The sequence below is a fragment of the Coregonus lavaretus genome (assembly GCF_964263955.1).
Source record: "Coregonus lavaretus genome assembly, chromosome: 14".
Classification (NCBI taxonomy): Eukaryota; Metazoa; Chordata; class Actinopteri; order Salmoniformes; family Salmonidae; genus Coregonus; species Coregonus lavaretus.
The window spans coordinates 36,292,296-36,315,047 of record NC_140001.1 but is presented as its reverse complement, the minus strand read 5'-3'; the positions used below and the strand labels follow the sequence as shown (position 1 = coordinate 36,315,047).

The 22,752-nt window shown below is 41.2% G+C and overlaps 1 protein-coding gene across 7 annotated transcripts in view; it reads right to left on the bottom strand.

Moving 5' to 3' along the window:
• Positions 1-22,482, bottom strand: part of LOC311141977 (golgin subfamily A member 7-like) — a 45,360-nt gene extending 22,878 nt beyond the window's left edge. For all 7 annotated transcript variants that reach the window (XR_014614255.1, XR_014614256.1, XR_014614257.1 and 4 more), the window contains exons 1-4: positions 22,438-22,482; positions 13,801-13,926; positions 5,504-5,656; positions 1,166-1,267 (exon numbers count right to left, since the gene is read on the bottom strand). Coding sequence is in view for 4 of the 7 variants with exons in the window: in XM_084177515.1 (XP_084033641.1) it covers positions 1,166-1,267; positions 5,504-5,656; positions 13,801-13,926; positions 22,438-22,446 (390 nt within the window). In the remaining 3 variants the exon portion in view is untranslated. The remainder of the gene's footprint in view (positions 1-1,165; positions 1,268-5,503; positions 5,657-13,800; positions 13,927-22,437) is intronic.
• Between the last annotated feature and the right edge of the window lie 270 nt (positions 22,483-22,752).

Below are 22,752 nucleotides of genomic sequence, written 5' to 3'. Positions count from 1 at the left end.
AGCAATAGTCAAGACAACAAATCAGACACTCGAAAATGCAGACATTACTTTGTTCGGGTGCATTGAGAAGATATGGGAGGAAAAAAAGGGCAGGTGTGACATTCCTGTCAATCTCCAGTCTTCTATCACAGCCGCTCCCAGGCTGTGCTGGAGAAATAATCCAGGAGGTCACCAGAAAACCAAGGTCTGCTTTCCTAATGGCACCCTATTCCCTATATAGTGCACTACATTTGACCAGAGTCCCATTTGGGATGCAGACAATGAAATCATACAGGAGGAGGTCCTCAGCTACAAACAATTTCAGTAATATTTCACCGCCTGCTCCAGCCCTCAGTACAATTCATTTGGATGTTGAGTCAGCCACACACTTGGAGAACGGTGACCATTTCTGCACCCTCTGATTTTGCGCAGATGAAATTGATTAAAAATAACTTTTATTTGGTATTATTATAGGGTACCACTGGGTTTCCTGTGAGCTGCCCAGACTCCTGGTTTCCATTTACAGGAAGGGGTTCTAGAGGGGAGCACACCACACAGAGCCCTGGGTATGCATCCCAAATGATGCCCTATTCCCTATGGGGTTCTGGTCAAAAGCAGTGCACTGTAAAGGGAATAGTGTGCCATTTGTGGCGCAACTGTGGAAACACCACATACCAACTCGGTCACACATCAGCAGCAGGTCACTGTGAGACTTCATTGTTCTAGCTAGTACTGCACAGCACACATCAACATGGAGCTAGCCCAGCCCAGCTCTGACTTAAATATATATCAGCCTGCATGACGAAACCCATTGTGTTGTTACTGTAATACAAGCAGCTGGTATTTTGGTGATTACATTTGTAAGGTAACCACATTCTTACAGAATTAATGAAGGCCTAAGAAACGCATACAGGAAATATCACTGAAAAAAAGCACAATACTTACTTTCTGACCTTCTAATTCTAAATATATATATTTTTTCGAAGTGCTATTGGCCACCCAAATCAGAGTACCTTGTTTACCCCATGTGCGTAGCACATATTGAGGCTGTGTTCCAAAGGCACACTATTCCCAATTACAAAGTAGTGCCCTTCAAAGGGTGCCATTTGGGACCAATTCTGAGTTTCCTTTCAGAAATAGACATGTTGCTTTAATGGCTATCAAACTGCTTTGTGAAGAAGGATACAACTCTGAGGCCTCTCTCAATAGGGTCAGTGAGGAGCAGACCTCGTGGAGCATAGATCTTATCATTCTGCTCCTGGATGAACTTAGCAATCTTCTTCAAAACCTGAAAAGAGACAATAAGAAAATAAACATTTTCAGTTTTCCAACTTTCCTTGTCATACATAGTTTTAGTTAGAAGAGGACATGATTATAATTTATTACATCAAATTTACTTTTAACCTAGAACATTTCCTTTCACCAAACAAGGCATAGCCTACCGGTAGACAGTCATCGCTCAACGTTAACTTTAAAAAAAAAACAATTTTTACAAACATTAATTCATACAGTGCCTTCGGAAAGTATTCAGACCCCCACATTTTGTTATGTTACAGCCTTATTCTAAAATGGATTAAATTGTTTTCTTCCCTCATCAATTTACACACAATACCCCATAATGACAAAGCAAAAACAGGTTTTTAGAAATTTTTGCAAATTCATGTTCTAAGTGGGCTGGATGAGCCACCCCTGGTCTTTGCTAGGGCATCTGTAGCCAATATTTTGGGTGTGCTCAGTTGAGAAGTAATTTAAAACTTGACTTCCATCTTCATGAGCACTCATTAAATATAAATCAAGCCAGTGGTTATCATCATCCCATATCTACCCTGTCTGTTCTAATAGAAATCCAGGTGAAATTGGAAGACCAATGACACACTTATTTTTTGTACATACAGTACTCCAACTTTTCTATGGTACAGTATGAGAATTATATGAATAACACCAAATGGAAAGCTTTTATTGGGCCTTTTTGGGAAATAGGCTGTGCTGTGTATAGGCGTATGTAACCAGCTGTCTGATATACAATGCATTCGGAAAGAATTCAGACCTCTTCCCCTTTTCCACATTTTGTTTTACGTTACAGCCTTATTCTAAATAAAATAAATCCTCAATCTACACACTAGTGGTCAAAAGGTTTTTGGCGCTCCAAAAATTTCTGCAGCATTGAAGGTCCCCAAGAACACAGTGGCCTCAATCATTCTTAAATGGAAGAAGTTTGGAACCACCAAGACACTTCTTAGAGCTGGCCATCCGGCCGAACTGAGCAATCGGGGGAGAAGGGCTTTGGCACCATCCCTACGGTGAAGCATGGTGGTGGCAGCATCATGCTGTGGGGATGTTTTTCAGCAGCAGGGACTGCGAGACTAGTCAGGATCGAGGGAAAGATTAACGGAGCAAAGTACAGAGAGATCCTTGATGAAAACCTGCTCCAGAGTGCTCAGGACCTCAGGCTGGGGTGAAGGTTCACCTTCCAACAGGACAACGACCCTAAGCACACAGCCAAGACAATGCAGGAGTGGCTTCGGGACAAGTCTCTGAATGTCCTTGAGTGGCCCAGCCAGAGCCCGGACTTGAACCCGATCGAACATCTCTGGAGAGACCTGAAAATACCTGTGCAGCGACGCTCCCCATCCAACCTGACAGAGCTTGAGAGGATCTGCAGAGAAGAATGGGAGAAACTCCCCAAATACAGGTGTGTCAAGCTTGTAGCGTCATACCCAAGAAGACTCGCGGCTGTAATCGCTGCCAAAGGTGCTTCAACAAAGTACTGAGTAAAGGGTCTGAATACTTTTGCAGAAACATCTAAAAACCTGTTTTTGCTTTGTCATTATGGGGTATTGATGAGGGGAAAAAAATATTTAATCCATTTTAAGAATAAGGCTGTAACGTAACAAAATGTGGAAAAAGTCAAGGGGTCTGAATACTTTCCGAATGCACTGTACATAACACAAGTTCCCAAAGGTTGCTTTCCAATAATCTGTCCTTTATCCCGAAGTGTGCACTTGTTCCCTTCCCTTCATGGATTTGAAAGAAAATGACTGGCATAAAGAAACTCCCTCAAGCTAACCCATGCCTACAGCAATCTAATGATTTTACATTTGTGGGGAGTAGTGAAAGATTGCACACTTCAGTGTTAATTTTGTCAGCTATTTTAGTCTTAAAATATATTTTAGTCTTAGTCACATTTTAGGAATTTCATCCTTTGTTAGTTTTTGTTGTCAGTCGACTAAAACTGTCGAAAAATGTTGTCTAGTTTTAGTCACAGCCATTTTAGTCACATAATAGTCAGTGCATTTTTTCTATTAAATAATGAATATCTAGGCAACCTCTAACTTCAATCATCTGCACATTCAGATAGTCCAACTAGGCCTAATATCCCCACGTATACCCTAGCTGGCAACATTGATATTGTGGCAGATTGTAACCAATGCCAGCCATAATTAACCATATTGGCTACATGTTAAACAATTTACAGCTCAGATTTTCTCCCTATTATAACCGTCAAGGGGGTAAATAACAGTGGTTTCCTTGAAAATGGGAGAATTTGAGCTTTGCAAAAATGCCAGAAGTATTACTGTACTCCAAAAATGTAACAAATTGCATTTGGTTTTTCCCATAGGAAAAAAGCAACTGCAACTCGTATCTGCGGACCACGGCGAAAAAGCGGCAACACAGATGAATGAATAACAGAGCACATGGGAAAATAGAGCTTCTAATGTGATCAAAGCAAAAATGGCCTATATGAAAGCCTCACATTTCCGTTGACTAAAATGAAAAGTAATTTGTAATCGTTTTTTTTCCAGGGCATCTCGTCTCGTTATCATTATAGTTTTAATCTGGAAAAATAGGTCATTGACGAGTATTTTTCGTCATAGTTATTGTTGACGAAATTAACACTGGCACAATTCAGGAGAAAGGAGAGATTAATGGGACATAACCCGTATTTCTTATTGGGTTGCACGGCAAGGCACTGGAGTGACGAACCGCTGGCTCCCCTCTCTCCACTGGGATTCTCTGCCGCTGACCCTATTACGGGGGCTGAGTCACTGGCTTACTAGTGCTCTTCCAGGCCGTCCCTAGGAGGGGTGCGTCACATCGTGCAAGGCTTTTTTCACTCTACTCGCCTTGAGTGGGTTGAGTCACTGACGTGATCTTCCTGTCCAGATTGTGCCCCCTCGGACTTGTGCGGTGGAGGAGATCTTCGTGGGCTATACTCAGCCTTGTCTCAGGGTAGTAAGTTGGTGCACTGTTGATATCCCTCTAGCGGTGTGGGGGCTGTGCTTTGGCAAAGGGGCGGGGTTATATCCTGCCTGGTTGGCCATGTCCACAGTGTCCCCTGACCCCTCCTGTCTCAGCCTCCAGTATCTATGCTGCAATAGTCTATGTGCTGGGGGGCTAGGGTCAGTCTGGGGGGCTAGGGTCAGTCTGTCCTATCTGGTGAAATTCTCCTGTCTTATCTGGTGTCCTGTGTTAACTTAAGTGTGCTCTCCCTCTCTCTGCTGATCCAGTTTCTGCTGTTTTGCATGTGGCTATGGAACCCTGACCTGTTCACCAGACGTGCTAACGTGCTACCTTGTAATGCTGCTACTCCAGTTTCAACTGTTCTGCCTGAGGCTATGGAACCCTGACCTGTTCACGGGACGTGCTACCTTGTCCCGGACCTGCTGTTTTCGACCCTCTCTCTCTCCCTCTCCCTCCCTCTCGCTCTCCCTACCGCACCTGCTGTCTCGACCTCTGAATGCTCGGCTATGAAAAGCCAACTGGCATTTACTCCTGAGGTGCTGACCTATTGCACCCTCTACAACCACTGATTATTATTTGACCCTGCTGGTCATCTATGAACGTGTGAACATCTTGAAGAACGATCTGGCTTTAATGGCCATGTACTCTTATAATCTCCACCCGGCACAGCCAGAAGAAGACTGGCCACTCCTCAGAGCCTGGTTTCTCTCTAGGTTTCTTCCTAGGTTCCTGCCTTTCTAGGGCGATTTCCCTAGCCACCGTGCTTCTACATCTGCATTGCTTGCTGTTTGGGGTTTTAGGCTGGGTTTCTGTATAAGCAATTTGTGACATCAGCTGATGTAAAAAGGGCTTTATAAATATATTTGATTTGATATGACTCCCTCGAGGAGCCTAAGTCAATGCATCACAGGAATCAATACATTCCTATATGGTTGTATGTGCCAACTGGTAGAGCTGGATCTGAAAAAGGCTTTTGTGTAGTAATAGTATACTCACTCTAAATGTTAAATCACATATCAGATTATGTCTATATCTGCTTGTATGGGTACTACTGTTAGAGCTGTACTGCTCTCTGCCATTAATTATATTCATAGCAATACCTCACATCTCATTTCAACTTCCATGAAATGTGATCACTGTACTGGTTTGGGTTCCCATTTCCTACTTATTCTCTTCTGATTCCGGGAATCTTCCAACCAGGATTTTTGGAAAACCTGGGAATTTTGGGAAAGTTACCAGAATTTTGCAACCCTAGTTGTGTGGATTAGTGAAGGTCTCTCACCTTCTCGTAGTGTGTCTCCATACAGAGGAATATAGTGTAAGCTGTGAGGCAGGCCAGACAGCCCTCCAGATACGACGAGCCTCCCAGCTTCTCTGCCTCAGCATACAGGTTGTTCAACATCCTCACCGTCTCCTCAAACTGCTGCTTATCAATCTGAAACACACAACCAATCAAGTTGCATCTCAAATAGCACCATATTCCCTATATAGTGCACTACATTTGACCAGGGCTCATAAGGCTCTGGTCAAAAGTTGTGTACTTTATAGAGGGAATAGGGTGCCATTTGGAAAGCAACCCAAGTAAAATCAAAAACTGTCTCTTTGAAGATAATACACAAGGTGAGATCTAAGGGAAGGCAATCAAGATAGAAAAATACATCACAGTTACTATTTTAGATGAGTAAATGGAGTGTTAGATATTTAACATATGGCAAGTTAAAATTATCTGTTACTTTCATCCTCGGTATAAATGAGTGGGTTGATTCGAATCGTGTTTTTAAAAATCAGAGAATGCAGCATCTCTCTCCACTATTGGCAAAATAATTAGGATGCCTTGGCTGTGTGCTCACCGCATGTTTTCACTTTATACCACAGCAGGACACACCAAAACCTCTAGTGAGGAATCTGACTGTCTCTCCTTATCTACTGGCAGAGACTAGCTAGGAGAGACAGTCAGATTCCTCACTAAAGGTTTTGGTGTGTCCTGCTGTTTCCATCAAACTGGTGATGATAGGTTTAGTGTTGCTGATATGAGAGATGCAATGTGGCTCTGACAGAGTAGAAGCAATTACACTCCCTAATTACGGACAGAGTGGAACTAAGAGCTGGCTAACACTAACATTCACTCATCACGTCAGGTCAGGCCTGCTCCACTGAGGGGAGGCCAAGGGCTGTTGGACCACTGGAAGTAGTGAAGGGTGTTTTGACTGAGTGTTGGCGCGAGTCTCCACTCTGGGCTCCTGAGCAGGCCTAATGGAGACGGTGAGATTGCATCCCAAATGGCACCCTATCCCCTATACAGTGTACTACTTTTGACCAGGGCCCATAGAGCTCTTGTCAAAAGTAGTGAACTTTATAGGGAATAGAGTGCCATTTGGGATACAGCCTGAGAGAGTGGACTGGAGAGTGGCCTCCAGACCAGACCAGATGAGGGGAGCAGCCAGGCCCTCTGGGCCTCTGAACAGCCTCCAAGTTATGCTCCCATGTGCCCAAGGAATGTAACAACAAGCTCCAACAGATCAGTGGTCTTAGGCATGTTTGGTGCCTGCCGTGAGGAGTCTTTGTTCACCCTCGAATTTCCCATCTAAAGGCTGGGATTCAAACCACATTTCTCCTTCGTCTGAACATCTTTCCATTACGTTAGATGCTGTGATTTGAAAAGTGTTGATGTGCACTTTAGGAAGCGTGTGCTACGGTAGTAGTATTAGACGATAGATGGATCGTTCCATGTCATTTCGTCAACCCATTACACCCACTATCTCAGATTGTTCTGAAATGGTTTCTGTAGTTAAAATAATATTGCAGGAATGTTTCTAAATAAGCTAATTGATTGCACCCAAATTGGCCATTTCAATTTATGGATTCATATAATATTCAATAAATAGTATAGTACCCAACATTTGATTTGGACCAAACAATGATTAAGATTCAAGGAATCCAAATAAATGATCAAAAGCCACAGGTCACCCAAACCCCACACCAAGCCCACCCCAATGGCCAGTATCATTTCTCTATGTTTGACAAGTAGTATAAAGCTGCGGCTTGGAGTATTGTTTATTGATACTATGTAATATATACTCAGTGAATTTGGTGATGTTTTTTCCCCCTGTTCAGAGAAATTAGCCATTGAAGTAGCTTACATTTCCCCCCATGAATTAGTGTGAAAGTACCAGGCTTTGCCCAGAAGATATCACTGTTCCTGCTACTGCCACACCCTTTTATCCATTTTGCTGGTCTCTTGTGTTTATCAAATGGATCACACAATTTTCTTTGCAACTTTGGGTAGAATACCAATAGCTTTTGCTCATGATGAAAATACATTATGTGGTCATCCTCACAAGTCAAGTCAGTCTTCCATGAAAGCAATTTAGTTTGTCCTTCTCTTAGCAACCTAATGCTTTAAATCGAGCTCTCCTTGAATAATTCAACAAGTGGTAGCTCTCTGAAAGGGCTATCCCTATGGTGCAATTCTCATATGAAGCCCACAACTTTCCTAGAGAAATGGGCTAGTGACTAAAATGTTGTGACTACCCTAATACAAAAATACAATTATAAACAATTGCATGGCAGTCTTACGTTTTTTTTTATATATGTTGTGTGATTAGTGACATTTAACATTAAACCCAACACCATTACAAAACACTATACAGTGTGTGTTTCTGACTTTTACCAATGAAGACCCTTACAGACCATAACATTGAAACCATTAGAACTGCTGTAGTCTAATGGTTTGCTTGTTCACCAGGAATGGTCTAACTCAGGGATGGGCAACTTTGATAGAGGGGGCCACAAAAAAATCTGAACTTAACATGAGGGGCCGCAGTTTTACAGCTAATTTCCTTCAATTCAACATTTTTGCCATAGGGTCGAGAAAAATGTTTGCAGTTTTTAATATGATATCTGAGTGAGAGAGACTAACAAAATCGATCGGTAATTAGACCATGATTACTAGAAGTTTAGATAACTGGCCGCTAAACTAATTTACCAATAACTAAATAAAAACGTTGACATGGGCTAATTGAGTGACTGTCAGTGACTGACATAGGAGAAAAACTGCTGATGCACAACCAAATTTCTAAATTGCACCTTGTGCATTCTATTATTCTAATGCTCAACAATTGATCCGCGGGCCGCCAGTCGCCCATCCCTGGTCTAACTAATCCAGACTTTTTCCGAAGGAGAATAAACCACACACACAGGGGCCGTTTCCTGGATACAGATAAAGCCGAAGAGAAGGATAAACTGAATTGCTTTCATTGTGGACTGGCTTGAATTGTGAGGATGACCACACAATTTATTTTCATCATGAACAGAAGCTTTTGGTTTTCTACCCAAAGTTGCAAAGAAAATGTTGTGATTCATTTGATAAAAGGGAACAGCAAAATATACTGAACAAAAGTATAAACGCAACATGCTACAATTTCAAAAGATTTTACTGAGTTACAGTTCATATAAGGAAATCAGTCAATTGAAAAAAATTCATTAGGCCCTAATGTTATGGACTTCACATGACTGGGACTACAGATATGCATCTGTTGGTTTCAGATATGCATTTGTTGGTCACATATTGGCGGGAAATGGAACACGCTGTCGTACACGTCGATCCAGAACATCCCAAACATGCTCAATGGGTGACATGTCTGGTGAGTATGCAGGCCATGGAAGAACTGGGACATTTTCAGCTTCCAGGAATTGTGTACAGATCCTTGCGATATAGGGCTGTGCACGATCATGCTCAAACATGATGGGACGGCGGTGGATAAATTGCATGACAATGGGCCTCAGGATCTCGTCACTGTATCTCTGTGCATTCAAATTGCCATCGATAAAATGCAATTGTGTTCGTTGTCCGTAGCTTATGCCTGCCCATACCATAACCCCACCGCCACCATGCGGCACTCTGTTGACATCAGCAAACTGCTCTCCCACACAACACCATACACGCTATGCAGTCTGCAATCTGCCCAGTACAGTTGAAACCAGGATTAATCTGTGAAGAACACACTTCTCCAGCATGCCAGTAGCCATCGAAGGTGAGCATTTGCCCACTGAAGTTGGTTATGACGCCGAACTGCAGTCAGGTCAAGACCCTGGTGATGACGACGAGCATGCAGATGAGCTTCCCTGAGATGGTTTCTGACAGTTGTGCAGAAGTTCTTCGGTTGTGCAAACCCACAGTTTCATCAGCTGTCCAGGTGGCTGGTCTCAGACGATCCCGCAGGTGAAGAAGCCGGATGTGGAGGTCCTGGGCTGGCGTGGTTACACGTGGTCTGCGGTTGTGAAGCCAGTTGGATGTACTGCCAAATTCTCTAAAACGACACTGAGGCAGCTTATGGTAAAGAAATTAACATTAAATTCTCTGGCAACAGCTCTGGTGGACATTCCTGCAGTCAGTATGCCAACTGTACACTCCCTCAAAACTTGAGACATCTGTGGCATTGTGTTGTGTGACAAACATTTTTTTTGTCCCCAGAACAAGGTGCATGCTTTTTAATCAGCTTCTTGATATGCCACCCCTGTCAGGTGGATGGATTATCTTGGCGAAGGAGAAATGCTTACTAACATCGATGTAAACAAATTTGTGCACAAAATGTGAGAAATAAGCTTTTTGTGCGTATGGAACATTTCTGGGATCTTTTATTTCAGGTCACGAAACACAGGACCAATGCTTAACATGTTGTGTTTATATTTTTGATCAGTGTAGATAAAAGGGTGTGGCAATAGCAGGAACAGCGGCATCTAGTGGGGGCAAAACCTGGTACTTTCACACTTATTTATGGGGGGAAATGAAAGCTACTTCAATGGCTCATTTTTCTGAACAGGGGAAAAAAAACATCACAAAATTCACTAAGAATACATTACATAGTATGAATAAACAATCCTCCAAGCCGCAGCTTCATACTACTTGTCAAACCATATAGAAATGATATTGTATACTGGGCGTTGGGGTTGGCTTGGTGTGGGGTCCATCAGTGGCTTACTCATTGTTAGGAATAAGTTTTGTCCAAATCGTATGTTACATGCTGACCACACCGCTCGCGCACATGTTGATTTTGTCCACCCACACCAGACGTGAACAGGACACACAGGTTGAAATATCAAAACGAACTCTGAACCAACTATATTAATCTGGGGACAGGTTCGAAAAGCATTTAACATTTATGCCAATTTAGCTAGCTAGCTTGCTGTTGCTAACTAATTTGTCCTGGGATATAAACATTGGGTTGTTATTTTAATCCAATTAATCCACAGATAAAAGGGTAAACCGAGTTTGTTTCTACTAATCTCTCCTCCTTCAGGCTTCTTCTTCTTCTTCTTTGGACTTTATATGGCGGTTAGCAACCAACTTTAAGGTGTTTTACCACCACCATCTGGACTGGAGTGTGGACCTCAGTTCATCTTTCAATCATCCACGTGGGTATATGGTCCTACAAAACAATGAGGAGATGGGAGAGGCGGGACTTGCAGTGCATCAAGCGTTACAAATAGTTCTACTACTATAGCGCCTGGCTACGCAGACGCTCATTGACGCGCGCGAGCAGTGTGGGTGCAATGATTGAATAACATGCATGTGTACATTTATTTTGCAACGCTCGTGCAGGCGACGTGGGCGGTGTGGTCAGCATGTTAGGTACTATATTTATTTAATATTATGTGAATCCTATAATTAAAAATTAGCTTAATTTCTCAGAGATCTAATTATTATTCAACAAAATAATGTTGCAGGAAGGATAATTTTATCTGTTTCTAACTACAGAAACGATTTCAGAAAATTCTGAGATGGTGGCTGTCGAAACCTCTTTCTTGTGCTTTTTGAGGTGGAACGACCCAGATAACACCTTAAACACCTTATTTAGCCTACTTTGTGTCAAGCGATCTAAGGTCAACATGTGAGAAAATTTGACAGAATTATCAATTTGTTTCACTGTCCCTGGCTGGTCTGGCTAGCTATCTGCCAAATACACTGAACACTTTTCCAGACATTCTCTTCTACCTAAACTTAAGAAAAGAACATGTAATAATGTACAATAATAACTAAATAACCTTAAATAGAGGTGAAAATCATCAACAGAATGTGCTGCCCCATGATCTATTCCAGCAAAAGAGCAACATGAATCCAAAGTTGAATAAAATTAAGTATTTATAAATGAGGTATTTTGTCACTCCTGAGATTTGTAAAAATAAATAAAATAAAATCTTGACAAGGTGAAATAAATATGACTGTATAAAAAAGAACAAGCTCACTTAAAAAGTTTGGCAGTACATTGCCTATGATATACTATGCTAGCAAGGGGATGGGAGAAATGTTGGAAAGGTTTTTTATGATGAGGCACTGTAGCTGTGGATAGACTCCCTGAGGAGTAGCATGCTGTATTTCTTCAGCAGTGGTATGTGTAGTACATCCTACAGGAAAACAAGTGTGCCAAAGAGAGACCACCCAATCAAGAGGGAAGTGCCATTAAACCACAAAGCTGTTGTAAAGTCACTCTTTTCATGTGGCATGCATGTCAACCCCAAAAAGTCCTGTGAACTCTGCTCTAACCATTTACTTAGCAGTACATTTTTTTATGTTGGCATGGAACAGGAGTCTGTTTTCCTCATGGACCTGCTCTCAAGCGTGACAGTTCAAATGAGGATAAAGACTAGATCACTTGACGTTTTCTGCTCCTAGCCTTCTACTAACCCCATACGGCTCTAACTAAAAGGAGATGAGAGATACAGTGCATTCGGAAAGTATTCAGGAATGTCCTCTTCAATCTACACACAATAGCCCATAATGACAAAGCGAAGACAGGTTTGTATTAAAAATAAGAAACAGAAATATCTTATTTGCATAAGAGACTTGAAATTGAGCTCAGGTGCATCCTGTTTCCATTGATCATCCTTGAGATGTTTCTACAACTTGATTAGAGTCCACCTGTGGTAAATTCAATTGATTGGACATGATTTGGGGCCCCGTGTAGCTCAGTTGGTAGAGCATGGCGTTTGCAACGCCAGGGTTGTGGGTTCTATTCTCACAGGGGGCCAGTATGAAAAATGTATGCACTCACTAACTGTAAGTCGCTCTGGATAAGAGCGTCTGCTAAATTACTAAAATTACTAAAATTTAACATTTGGAAAGGTCCCACAGTTGACAGTGCATGTCAGAGCAAAAACCAAGCCATGAGGTCGAATGGAATTGTCAGTAGAGCTCCGAGACAGGATTTTGTCGAGGCACAGATCTGTGAAAGGGTACCAAAAAATTCAGCAGCATTGAAGGTCCCCAAGAACACAGTGTTCTCCCATCATTCTTAAATGGAAGAAGTTTGGAACCACCAACACTCTTCCTAGAGCTGGCCGCATGGGGGAGAAGGGCCTTGGTCAGGAAGGTGACCAAGAACCCGATGGAACTCCAGAGTTCCTCTGTGGAGATGCGAGAACCTTCCAGAAGGACAATCATTTCTGCAGCACTCCACCAATCAGGCCTTTATGGTAGAGTGGCCAGATGGAAGCCACACCTCAGTAAAAGGCACAAGACAGCCCGCTTGGAGTTTGCCAAAAGGCACCTAAAGGACTCTCAGACCATGAGAATCAAGATTCTCTGGTCTGATGAAACCAAGACTGAAATCTTTGGCCTGAACTCTTAGGCCTGAATGCCAAGCATCACATCTGGAGGAAACCTGGCACCATCCCTACGGTGAAGCATGGTGGTGGCAGCATCATGTTGTGGGGATGTTTTTCAGCGGCAGGGACTGGGAGACTAGTCAGGATCGAGGGAAAGATGAACAGAGCAAAGTACAGAGATCCTTGATGAAAACCTGCTCAGGACCTCAGACTGGGGCAAGGTTCACCTTCCAACAGGACAACGACCCTAAGCACACAGCCAAGACAACACAGGAGTAGCTTCGGGACAAGTCTCTGACTGTCCTTGAGAGGCCCAGCCAGAGCCCGGACTTGAACCCGATCGAACATCTCTGGAGAGACCTGAAAATAGCTGTACAGCGACGCTCCCTATCCAACCTGACAGAGCTTGAGAGGATCTGCAGAGAAAAATGAGAGAAACTCCCCAAATACAGGTGTGGAAAAAGTCATGGGGTCTGAATACTTTCCGAATGCACCGTATATCTGGAGGAGCTGGACACGGGAAAGAAACATGTTATACGTCCAGGGCTCTATGCTGACCTTTTTTTTTTTACAAGGAGCACGTGTGTGCCTATGTTGAAAAATGTAGGCGCACACAAAGACATTTAGGAGCACAATTAAGTATTGAAGCTAGAATTATTAGAATCCTTACTTCTTCTAGGTGCATTGGTGCTCCTAAATAAAAATGCCAGGTCGCACAGCAAAATATTTAGGCGCATATGCAAGTAAAATGGTCGCACTTTAGAGCCCTGACGTCTGTCTGATCCATCAAATAGATCTTGCAAGAAGGCTTTGCAGATCAGGGGGAGTGCTGATCTAGGATCAGGTCCTGCCTGTCCATGCAATCTTATTCATTGTTATCTAAAAGGCCAAACTGATCCTAAAATCAGCACTCCTACTCTGAGACACTATGCATATTGGCTCAGATCACAGTGTTATCAGAGTGCTTTAGCGTACCCTGGTCTCCAGTTCAGAAGGGAACTTGGTCTGGAACTGGCAGACAGTGCCGTTGGTGTAGTCTCTCTGGATGAACACTTTGGCAGCGATAGCCGCCTGCTGCCTCATATCCTGCAAGCTGTGAGTCTGGAAGGAAGGAGAGGGCAAATGGGCTTTAGGCTAGTTGAAGAGCTCAGTGAGGATTTAACAAAAAATGTATTCATGTTTAGGCCTAGATTCATGACAGTCTAGATGAGCAATTTGAATTTAGCCTATTAGCCAAATCTATTCAACATCTGTTGGCATGAAGTAGCTGGAACAAACTACCATATCAACAAGCATCATTTATTTGATTAACTGACAGCCCTATTCTGTCACGTTTACCCCTACCTACATGTACATATTAACTCAATTACCTCGTACCCCTGCATATTGACTTGGTACCGGTACTCCTTGTATATAGCCTCATTATTGTTATTTTATTGTGTTGCTATTTCCTTTTTTGTTATTAGCTTTTTTATTTTATTTTATTTTTTACTCTGAAAAGGGCTCGTAAGTAAGCATTTCACGGTAAAGTCTACACCGGTTGTATTCGCCGCATGTGACAAATACAATTTGATTTGTATACAAAATAAAATGGCAGCCATTTTTTGCAGACTGAAAAACAGATTGCAGTTTTTTGTTGCAAAGATTACAATGCAGTATGGAGTGGACTATGGCTCCCTGCAGCTTGTTTTATCTTGGACAGGAACACTGATAGATAATGAATGCTAACAAATGGAGCACTGTTGAAAACAAAATGTGTAACCTATTAATCACGAATTAGACTAGGCTATGCTTAAACACCAGTATAAGGAAACAAAGGACATGGAACACTGCCCTATTATCTGATCCAACAAGAAGGCAATGAATTAGGACGGCTAACATTAATCATTCATAATCCTATCATGTTTTATAATGGAAACCACAACCAGACTGGGAGACTATCAACCTCAGTGACCCCCAGCGGAGTGGGAGGGATGGCTTGCTTTCAGGTTGCGTTCCAAATGGCACCCTATTCCCTTTATAGTGCCTAATTTTGACCAGAGCGCTATGGGACCTGATAAAAAGTAGTGCACTACTTAGGGAATGGGGTGCCATTTGGGACAAAGCCTCTGATTTATGATTAGCCTACAGTGTGCTGTGCTAAAAGGATATAATTTGTGTGGTCCTTCATAAACCACACTGTCGCTATAGTAGTGTCTCAGACTACTGTAGCATAAAGGCATTTCTATGTTAAAAAATACTAATAAATAAAAATTCATAGGAGCACATGAAATTGTGTCAAATGAAAGCTATGAGTCCATATTTTTTTATATTAAGGCATATATACATTTCTCAACCATTTTCCATCCTAAACATTAGGAATGTGCAAAGGCTTTGATTTGTGGTCAAACAGATGGAAAATAGGTCTTACAAAACATCTAGCAGAAAAGGTCTTAAAAGGTACTAGCAATACATCAAAACACAATAATGTTGAAGTAAAGACCATGCCAACATTTATATTTAGTTATGCAGAAATGATTTGCCTTCTGTAAATTTAAGTACCGTATTTTCCGCACTATAAAGGCACACCGGAGTATAAGCCGCAGCAGCTAAATTGAATGATATTGAATGATGTGTACATATATAAGCCGCACTGGACTATAAGCAGTTGTTTTAATGTTTAATTACCATATGTAAGGGTTCGTGCACAGAGGGGATTGTCGGGAAAGAGACAAACTGTCTCGCTCTCGTAATGTCTGTCTGTCTTGCTCTCGTTCTGTCTCTCGTACCACTCTCGGTTCCACTTTTACTTTTGCGCGCTACCTGTCTCACTCTTTTCCGGCCTCCAGCTTTTCCTGCTGGAGCCCGCCGCTTAAAGGTGGGGGGCGCGGACCGGTCATAGAGCCCATAGAGTTAAAGTTGGTGGACTGTAACCTGTAAAATCCATAGATTTAGGAGGTCTTCTAGTGGCCGTTAGCTGTAAAAATCCATAGATTAGCCGCACCGTTATATAAGCCGCAGGGTCGAAAAATGGGAAAAAAGGCGTGGCTTATAGTCAGAAAATTACGGTAATATTGCCTAGTGTCTTGTCATTCTGTTACCAAAAACCCACATATCTTTAAGATATTTTCTAATCACTCCCTCATGAGGGAGGATAATGAAAGTTCACAGAAGTAACAAGTAAAGGTATACCTACCAATTAGTTATAGGGTTTTTACTGATAACAATTTGGTTTATGATTTATTAAGTGATTAAAACACGTCATTCTGTTAATCCAAATCGCTAACAGGATGTCAAGCAAGGAAAGTTAGCGTACAAAGCTGGAAGCTACCGGTATCTTCTTGCATTGCAAAGTGTTTCAGCCTGTAATGGACATTGTTTTGAGAACAGTTATTAACAGTTGCATAATTTCTACATGCCATTTTCCATTATTCAAGTGTGCAGCCCAGACTCCCAGTGAGTGAGGACAGGCTAGAGCTAGCAATGGGTAAGTGGAGCAGGCACGGTGCTCTCGCGCTACAAGGGGACAGCGGCTGCGCTGATAGACAGAATTGATCCTATTTCAATCAGTAGACGACGTGAGACACATTTGACAGAAGTACCGAACCGTTTTTTAGGTTCTAGTACCGAAAAAGTCCAGAAGTTTCTGTATACCGTGCAACACTATACTGTGTAGAGTACTGTATAATTTATTGTATTGTACTCTACTGCACTTCACTGTAATCAACTATACTCTGCTGTGCTGTACTGTGATGTCCAAACTTGTGAAATATTGACATTATGATTGGTACAGATTTGGTCCGGTCCAACAAAATGTGGTCTTGTTTGGAGCAGAGCTCATTAGAATAATAGCCATTGTGTGGAATAATACCCAAACATGCAAAGGAGGATATTACATTGTTCTACCTTTGTGTACCTATTCAGGATACATCACCATGAAAAAACTGATATTCATAATTATTCATTTCTCTATAGTACAGATCAGAGACCCATGATGTCATTCTGTTACCATCATTCTGTTACCGGGTGTTAATCCACTTCACTTACTTTAGTTCAATAAACAAAATCGATTTTTTCAAACTCAAGGTGTCATATAATAGCTGACACCCCATTCTTTCTGCAAACATCTTTCAATCTTAATTCGGAGTATTAATTAATTTAGAGTATTAAGTATTAATTAATTAACAGTTTTTTGAATATGTGGTCACATAAAAATTGAGGGAGATTTTAACATTCACTCAGTTACCAAACTTCAATATCAAATATATTTTGATTTGTTTAACACTTTTTTGGTTACTACATGATTCCATATGTGTTATTTCATAGTTTTGATGTCTTCACTATTATTCTACAATGTAAATTATTTTAGAAAACCCCTTGAATGAGTCGGTGTGTCCAACTTTTGAGTAGTGTATATATATACACACACACACACACACACAGTTGAAGTCGGAAGTTTACAGTGGGGAAAAAAAGTATTTAGTCAGCCACCAATTGTGCAAGTTCTCCCACTTAAAAAGATGAGAGGCCTGTAATTTTCATCATAGGTACACGTCAACTATGACAGACAAATTGAGAAAAATTCCAGAAAATCACATTGTAGGATTTTTAATGAATTTATTTGCAAATTATGAACCAGACTTGTGGAGGTCTACAATTATTTTTCTGAGGTCTTGGCTGATTTCTTTTGATTTTCCCATGATGTCAAGCAAAGAGGCACTGAGTTTGAAGGTAGGTCTTGAAATACATCCACAGGTACACCTCCAATTGACTCAAATGATGTCAATTAGCCTATCAGAAGCTTCTAATGCCATGACATCATTGTCTGGAATTTTCCAAGCTGTTTAAAGGCACAGTCAACTTAGTGTATGTAAACTTCTGACCCACTGGAATTGTGATACAGTGAATTATAAGTGAAATAATCTGTCTATAAACAATTGTTGGAAAAATTACTTGTGTCATGCACAAAGTAGATGTCCTAACCGACTTGCCAAAACTATAGTTTGTTAACAATAAATTTGTGGAGTGGTTGAAAAACGAGTTTTAATGACTCCAACCTAAGTGTATGTAAACTTCTGACTTCAACTGTATATACCCTTTTCATATTTTTTACTTTCTTTGCATTCAGGCCCACTGGGAAGGGGTGGTATGGAGAAGGTCGCTGGGAGGGGGAGGTTGACAAGCAACCTTGGATGTTTAGTCGGATGGGGGACTTGGTGGGGGTTGGACAGATAGAGATATATGGGGGGTGGGGAGTGACAACCAACCTGTGTTGCTAGGCGGGGTGGGAAGGGGTGGAAAACATGGGGGGAGTTGGGGGTGTAGGCACTTTTTGTTTATTTTTCTTTAAACACCAAGTTTATTATTACAAAATCCTGTGAGATCAATATGATCATTGCTCTGTATGTATTTTTTATTTTTGTTTTTCTTTTGAGTGGCAGCCCACAGGTACATGTTATATAAACTGAACATATGAATCGGTATGAATATTGTACTTGTAAGACCCCAACAAAAAATGACAAAACAAAATAAAAACTTGGTCACCTACAAAAGTACATAAACTAACGTCCAGTCTTCCGTTTAAGAGTTACAGCTATTAGGTGCATAATCCATCATTATGACAAGCTGTTTTAACACTTGTCTCTGGCTGCTTCCCAGACAACACTAAAAGATAACATCAACTCTAATTTGACATGTTTATCTAGCTAGGTTATCATGATTTATCTAAGCAACGATGTTCTAATTGGTGGGAGAGTAGAAGTAGCTATAGCCATTTCATGGTTCTTTTTTTCTGAAGGAAAAATCTATTCACATAACATTCCAGAGAAGAGTAAAATAATGTATGCACTCACTACTGTAAGTCGCTCTGGATAAGAGGGTCTGCTAAATGACTAAAATGTAAATGTAAAAAGTTACGCCTATAGGCTAATTGTCTCATGAAGTGCTTCTCTCTCTGTGTGTGTGTGTGTGTGTGTATGTGTGTGTATAAACGTATGACACACAAGGTAGGTTCAAACTAACATTTCAAATAACCAGCACAAACAGCTTAGATTATTTCTTTTTTACATTACATTCATAAAATAGTAATGAGCACCAGAAGCTGCTAACCAAAAGCTACCACTACCGCATCATTTTACATAAACCTCACCCTCATGAAATGCTTAACTAATTAGCTAGCTTAGCTAACTGAATAGTGTTATTGCGAAGTACACAGACAGATAAGGGACATTTAATAACTCCTTCTTAGAGTTTTGATTGCTAAGTTAAAGTAAGTGAACACAATCAAACCCACAATTAAATCTCTACTCTCATATGCTGACTTGTCTACCCTACAATCCTCTACACTAGGTGGGCCAATGAGTCACTGTCATTCCATTGTAATAAGTGAATAACGTTAATTAGTTATATTACATTAGAGTTATAATATATTAATAGCCATTGGTTAAAATAGTTGAGGGGTGAAACCTATTCAACTTCCAGCTAAAAAGATGACAGGAATGAGGGAATGTGTTATTGTTGGATCAGATTTAAAGTGGAACTGACAACGATTTAGCAACATGAAATCGTATTAAAATCTGTTCATACAGTGCATTCGGAAGGTATTCAGACCCCTTGACTTTTTCAACATTCTGTTACGTTACAGCCTTATTCCAAAATGGATTAAATAAAACATTTTCCTCATCAATCTACAGACAATACCTCATAATGACAAAGCGTAAACAGTTTTTTTTCTTTAAAAGTATTTACATAAGTATTAAGACCCTTTGCGATGAGACTCGAAATTGAGCTCAGGTCCATCCTGTTTCCATTGATTATCCTTTGAGCACTCCACCAAATCAGGCCTTTGTGATAGAGTGGCCAGATGGAAGCCACTTCTCAGTAAAAGGCACATGACAGCCCTCTTGGAGTTTGCCAAAAGGCACCGAAAAGAATCTCAGACCATGAGAAACAAGATTCTCTGCTCTGATGAAACCAACATTGAACTCTTTGGCCTGAATGCCAAGTGTCACGTCTGGAGGAAACCTGGCACCATCCCTACGGTGAAGCATGGTGGTGGCAGCATCATGCTGTGGGGATGTTTTTCAGCGGCAGGGACTGGGACACTAGTCAGGATCGAGGGAAAGATCAATGGAGCAAAGTACAGAGACATCCTTTATGAAAACCTGCTCCAGAGCGCTCTTGACCTAAGACTGGGGCGAAGGTTCACCTTCCAACAGGACAACGACCCTAAGCACACAGCCAAGACAACGCTGGAGTGGCTTCGGGACAAGTCTCTGAATGTTCTTGAGTGGCCCAGCCAGAGCATGGCATCCTCCCAGCTGCTATCTAAATAACGTTCAGCTTCCTATTTCGCAACAAAGCCTCCTTCACTCATGCTGCCAAACATGCCCTCGTAAAACTGACTATCCTACTGATCCTTGACTTCGGCGATGTCATTTACAAAATAGCCTCCAACACTCTACTCAGCAAATTGGATGTAGTCTATCACAGTGCCATCCGTTTTGTCACAATGGTGGGTAGTATATTGGGCTTTGGTGACAAAACGGATGGCACTGTGATAGACTACATCCAATTCGCTCTCGTTGGCTGGCCCTCACTACATATTTGTCGCCAAACCCACTGGCTCCAGGCCATCTATAAATCACTGCTAGGCAAATTCCCACCTTATCTTAGCTCATTGGTCACCATAGCAACACCCACCCGTAGTATGAGCTCCAGCAGGTATATCTCACTGGTCATCCCCAAAGCCAACACCTCCTTTGGCCGCCATTCCTTCCAGTTCTCTGCTGCCAATGACTGGAACGAACTGCAAAAATATCTGAAGCTGGAGACTCTTATCTCCCTCACTAACTTTAAGCATCAGTTGTCAGAGCAGCTTACCGATCTCTGCACATGTACACAGCCCATCTGTAATTAGCCCACCCAACTACCTCATCCCAATATTGTTATTTATTTTGCTCATTTGCACCCCAGTATCTCTATTTGCACATCATCTTCTGCACATCTATCATTCCAGTGTTAATACTAATTTGTAATTATTTTGCACTATGGCCTATTTATTGCCCTACCTCCATAACTTACTACATTTGCACACACTGTATATAGATTTTCTATTGTGTTATTGACTGTACGTTCTTGTTTATCCCATATGTAACTCTGTGTTGTTGTTGTTTTTATCGCACTGCTTTGCTTTATCTTGGCCAGGTCGCAGTTGTAAATGAGAACTTGTTCTCAACTGGCTTACCTGGTTAAATAAAAATAAATACAACAAATTCGCAGCCCAGATATAGCCTTTTTGTTGTTGTTTTTTTAAATGTGCAACTGCGACACAAACTGGCCATTGTTTTATTAGAAAAAATATGGCCCTTTATAATGTCCACTTATGTACATAGGATGCTGTATATAGAATTGTAACATATTTAAAAAATTGATAAATATTTATCCAGCCTTTGCTTGCTGCTATGCTTGCAGATGTGCATAATATGCTGCGACCCTAATCAAAACGTATTTAATAACTCCAAATCACAAAAACGTAGCTATAGGTTGTTGTAACATTTAAACTTAAAACATGTTCACCTGTGCGGTTGAATGCAGCTTTGCTGTATGGTGCCCTCAAAATGTATTGTAGTTGAGTAGCTAGCCTAGGCTACTGCTCAAATGTTTCTGTAACAGGCCTACATGTTTCTCCTTTACATTTTTTTTTTTTTTTTTTTTATTTACATGGTGTTTTGTTGCTGGGTTTGTTTCTTGGTTATTCATTGTCAAGCTTTAAAAACCGAAGCCAGACTGCAACATTTTAGTAGCCTAGCTAGGACTGTGGCATGTCTATATACTTTCCCTCCACTGCACGCTGTAAGCGGGACACATGAAAGCAGCACAATTGAAGTTGAATTCATCGATGCGAGCGCATCAGGCTGTAATTTCATAAAGTAGATGACTCAACTGTTGACTCGTTTATACTCGCTTGTGTGTCCTATTCGGCCGGTGGGCCTTGTGTTTGACACGTGTGCTAGCCTATTAGCCACGTTATGACTGACTTGTGATCATTGCCCTTAATAGTTTGATTGTATCGACATTCCCAGCCTTAGTTACAGTCATCCATTTTTGTTCAAAGTATTGTTAAAACGCTGTCAGTTCCACTTTAAAGAGGCACTAGCAATGTCATTAACTAGCTAACTCAGAAGCATAAACGACGTTTTTAGTTATCTGTTGATAGCTAACTAGTTAACGTTAGCTAGCTAACTAACGTTTGCATTTGTCAGTGGTTAGCCAACTAGCTAGCAGCTTGTCCCTCAATCTGCCTCACAAATTCGTTAGAAAACTAACACCAAAAACGAGTTGGCTAATACAATTGAATAAAGTTCAGTCATATCACTGACAAACAACCCCCCATTATTTAGCTAGATAGCTATTATCATTTCGATATGCTTGCTAGCTTCTAACTTACTTAGCCGAGTTAGGTAACAAGCTAGCTAGTAGTTAACAGTTAGCTAGCAGTGAAGGCAGACCATCGATAGCCATTTGAATTAGCAAATGTGTAAGTATTACACTATTCAGATGACGAAAGTCTATTGTCACAGACTACTAGGGGGGTTATTTATGACTAAAACAACTGATCACAAAATTCCTTACCTCAGCCATGTTGACAGCTCTCTGTTTACCTTCCGCTAGCTCTAAACTGAGTACAGCTACTAATGTGTCCGGATACAAGTTGTCCAATTCACGAGGTTCCGTACCAGCAAATTGCTATGCACTGTGTGGGAATAACGAACAAAATATATATATATATATAATTGCTATCACACTTATAGATAGAGTTTATGAATCTTGTATTAACAGTGAGCATTATTGGATAAATTAAAAACAGATGTTGAGTTAATTTTCTACTTTTCCAACTAGCTCTGGTCCATGGCATCGCGAATTACGCCCTGCAGCATAGCTACTCTC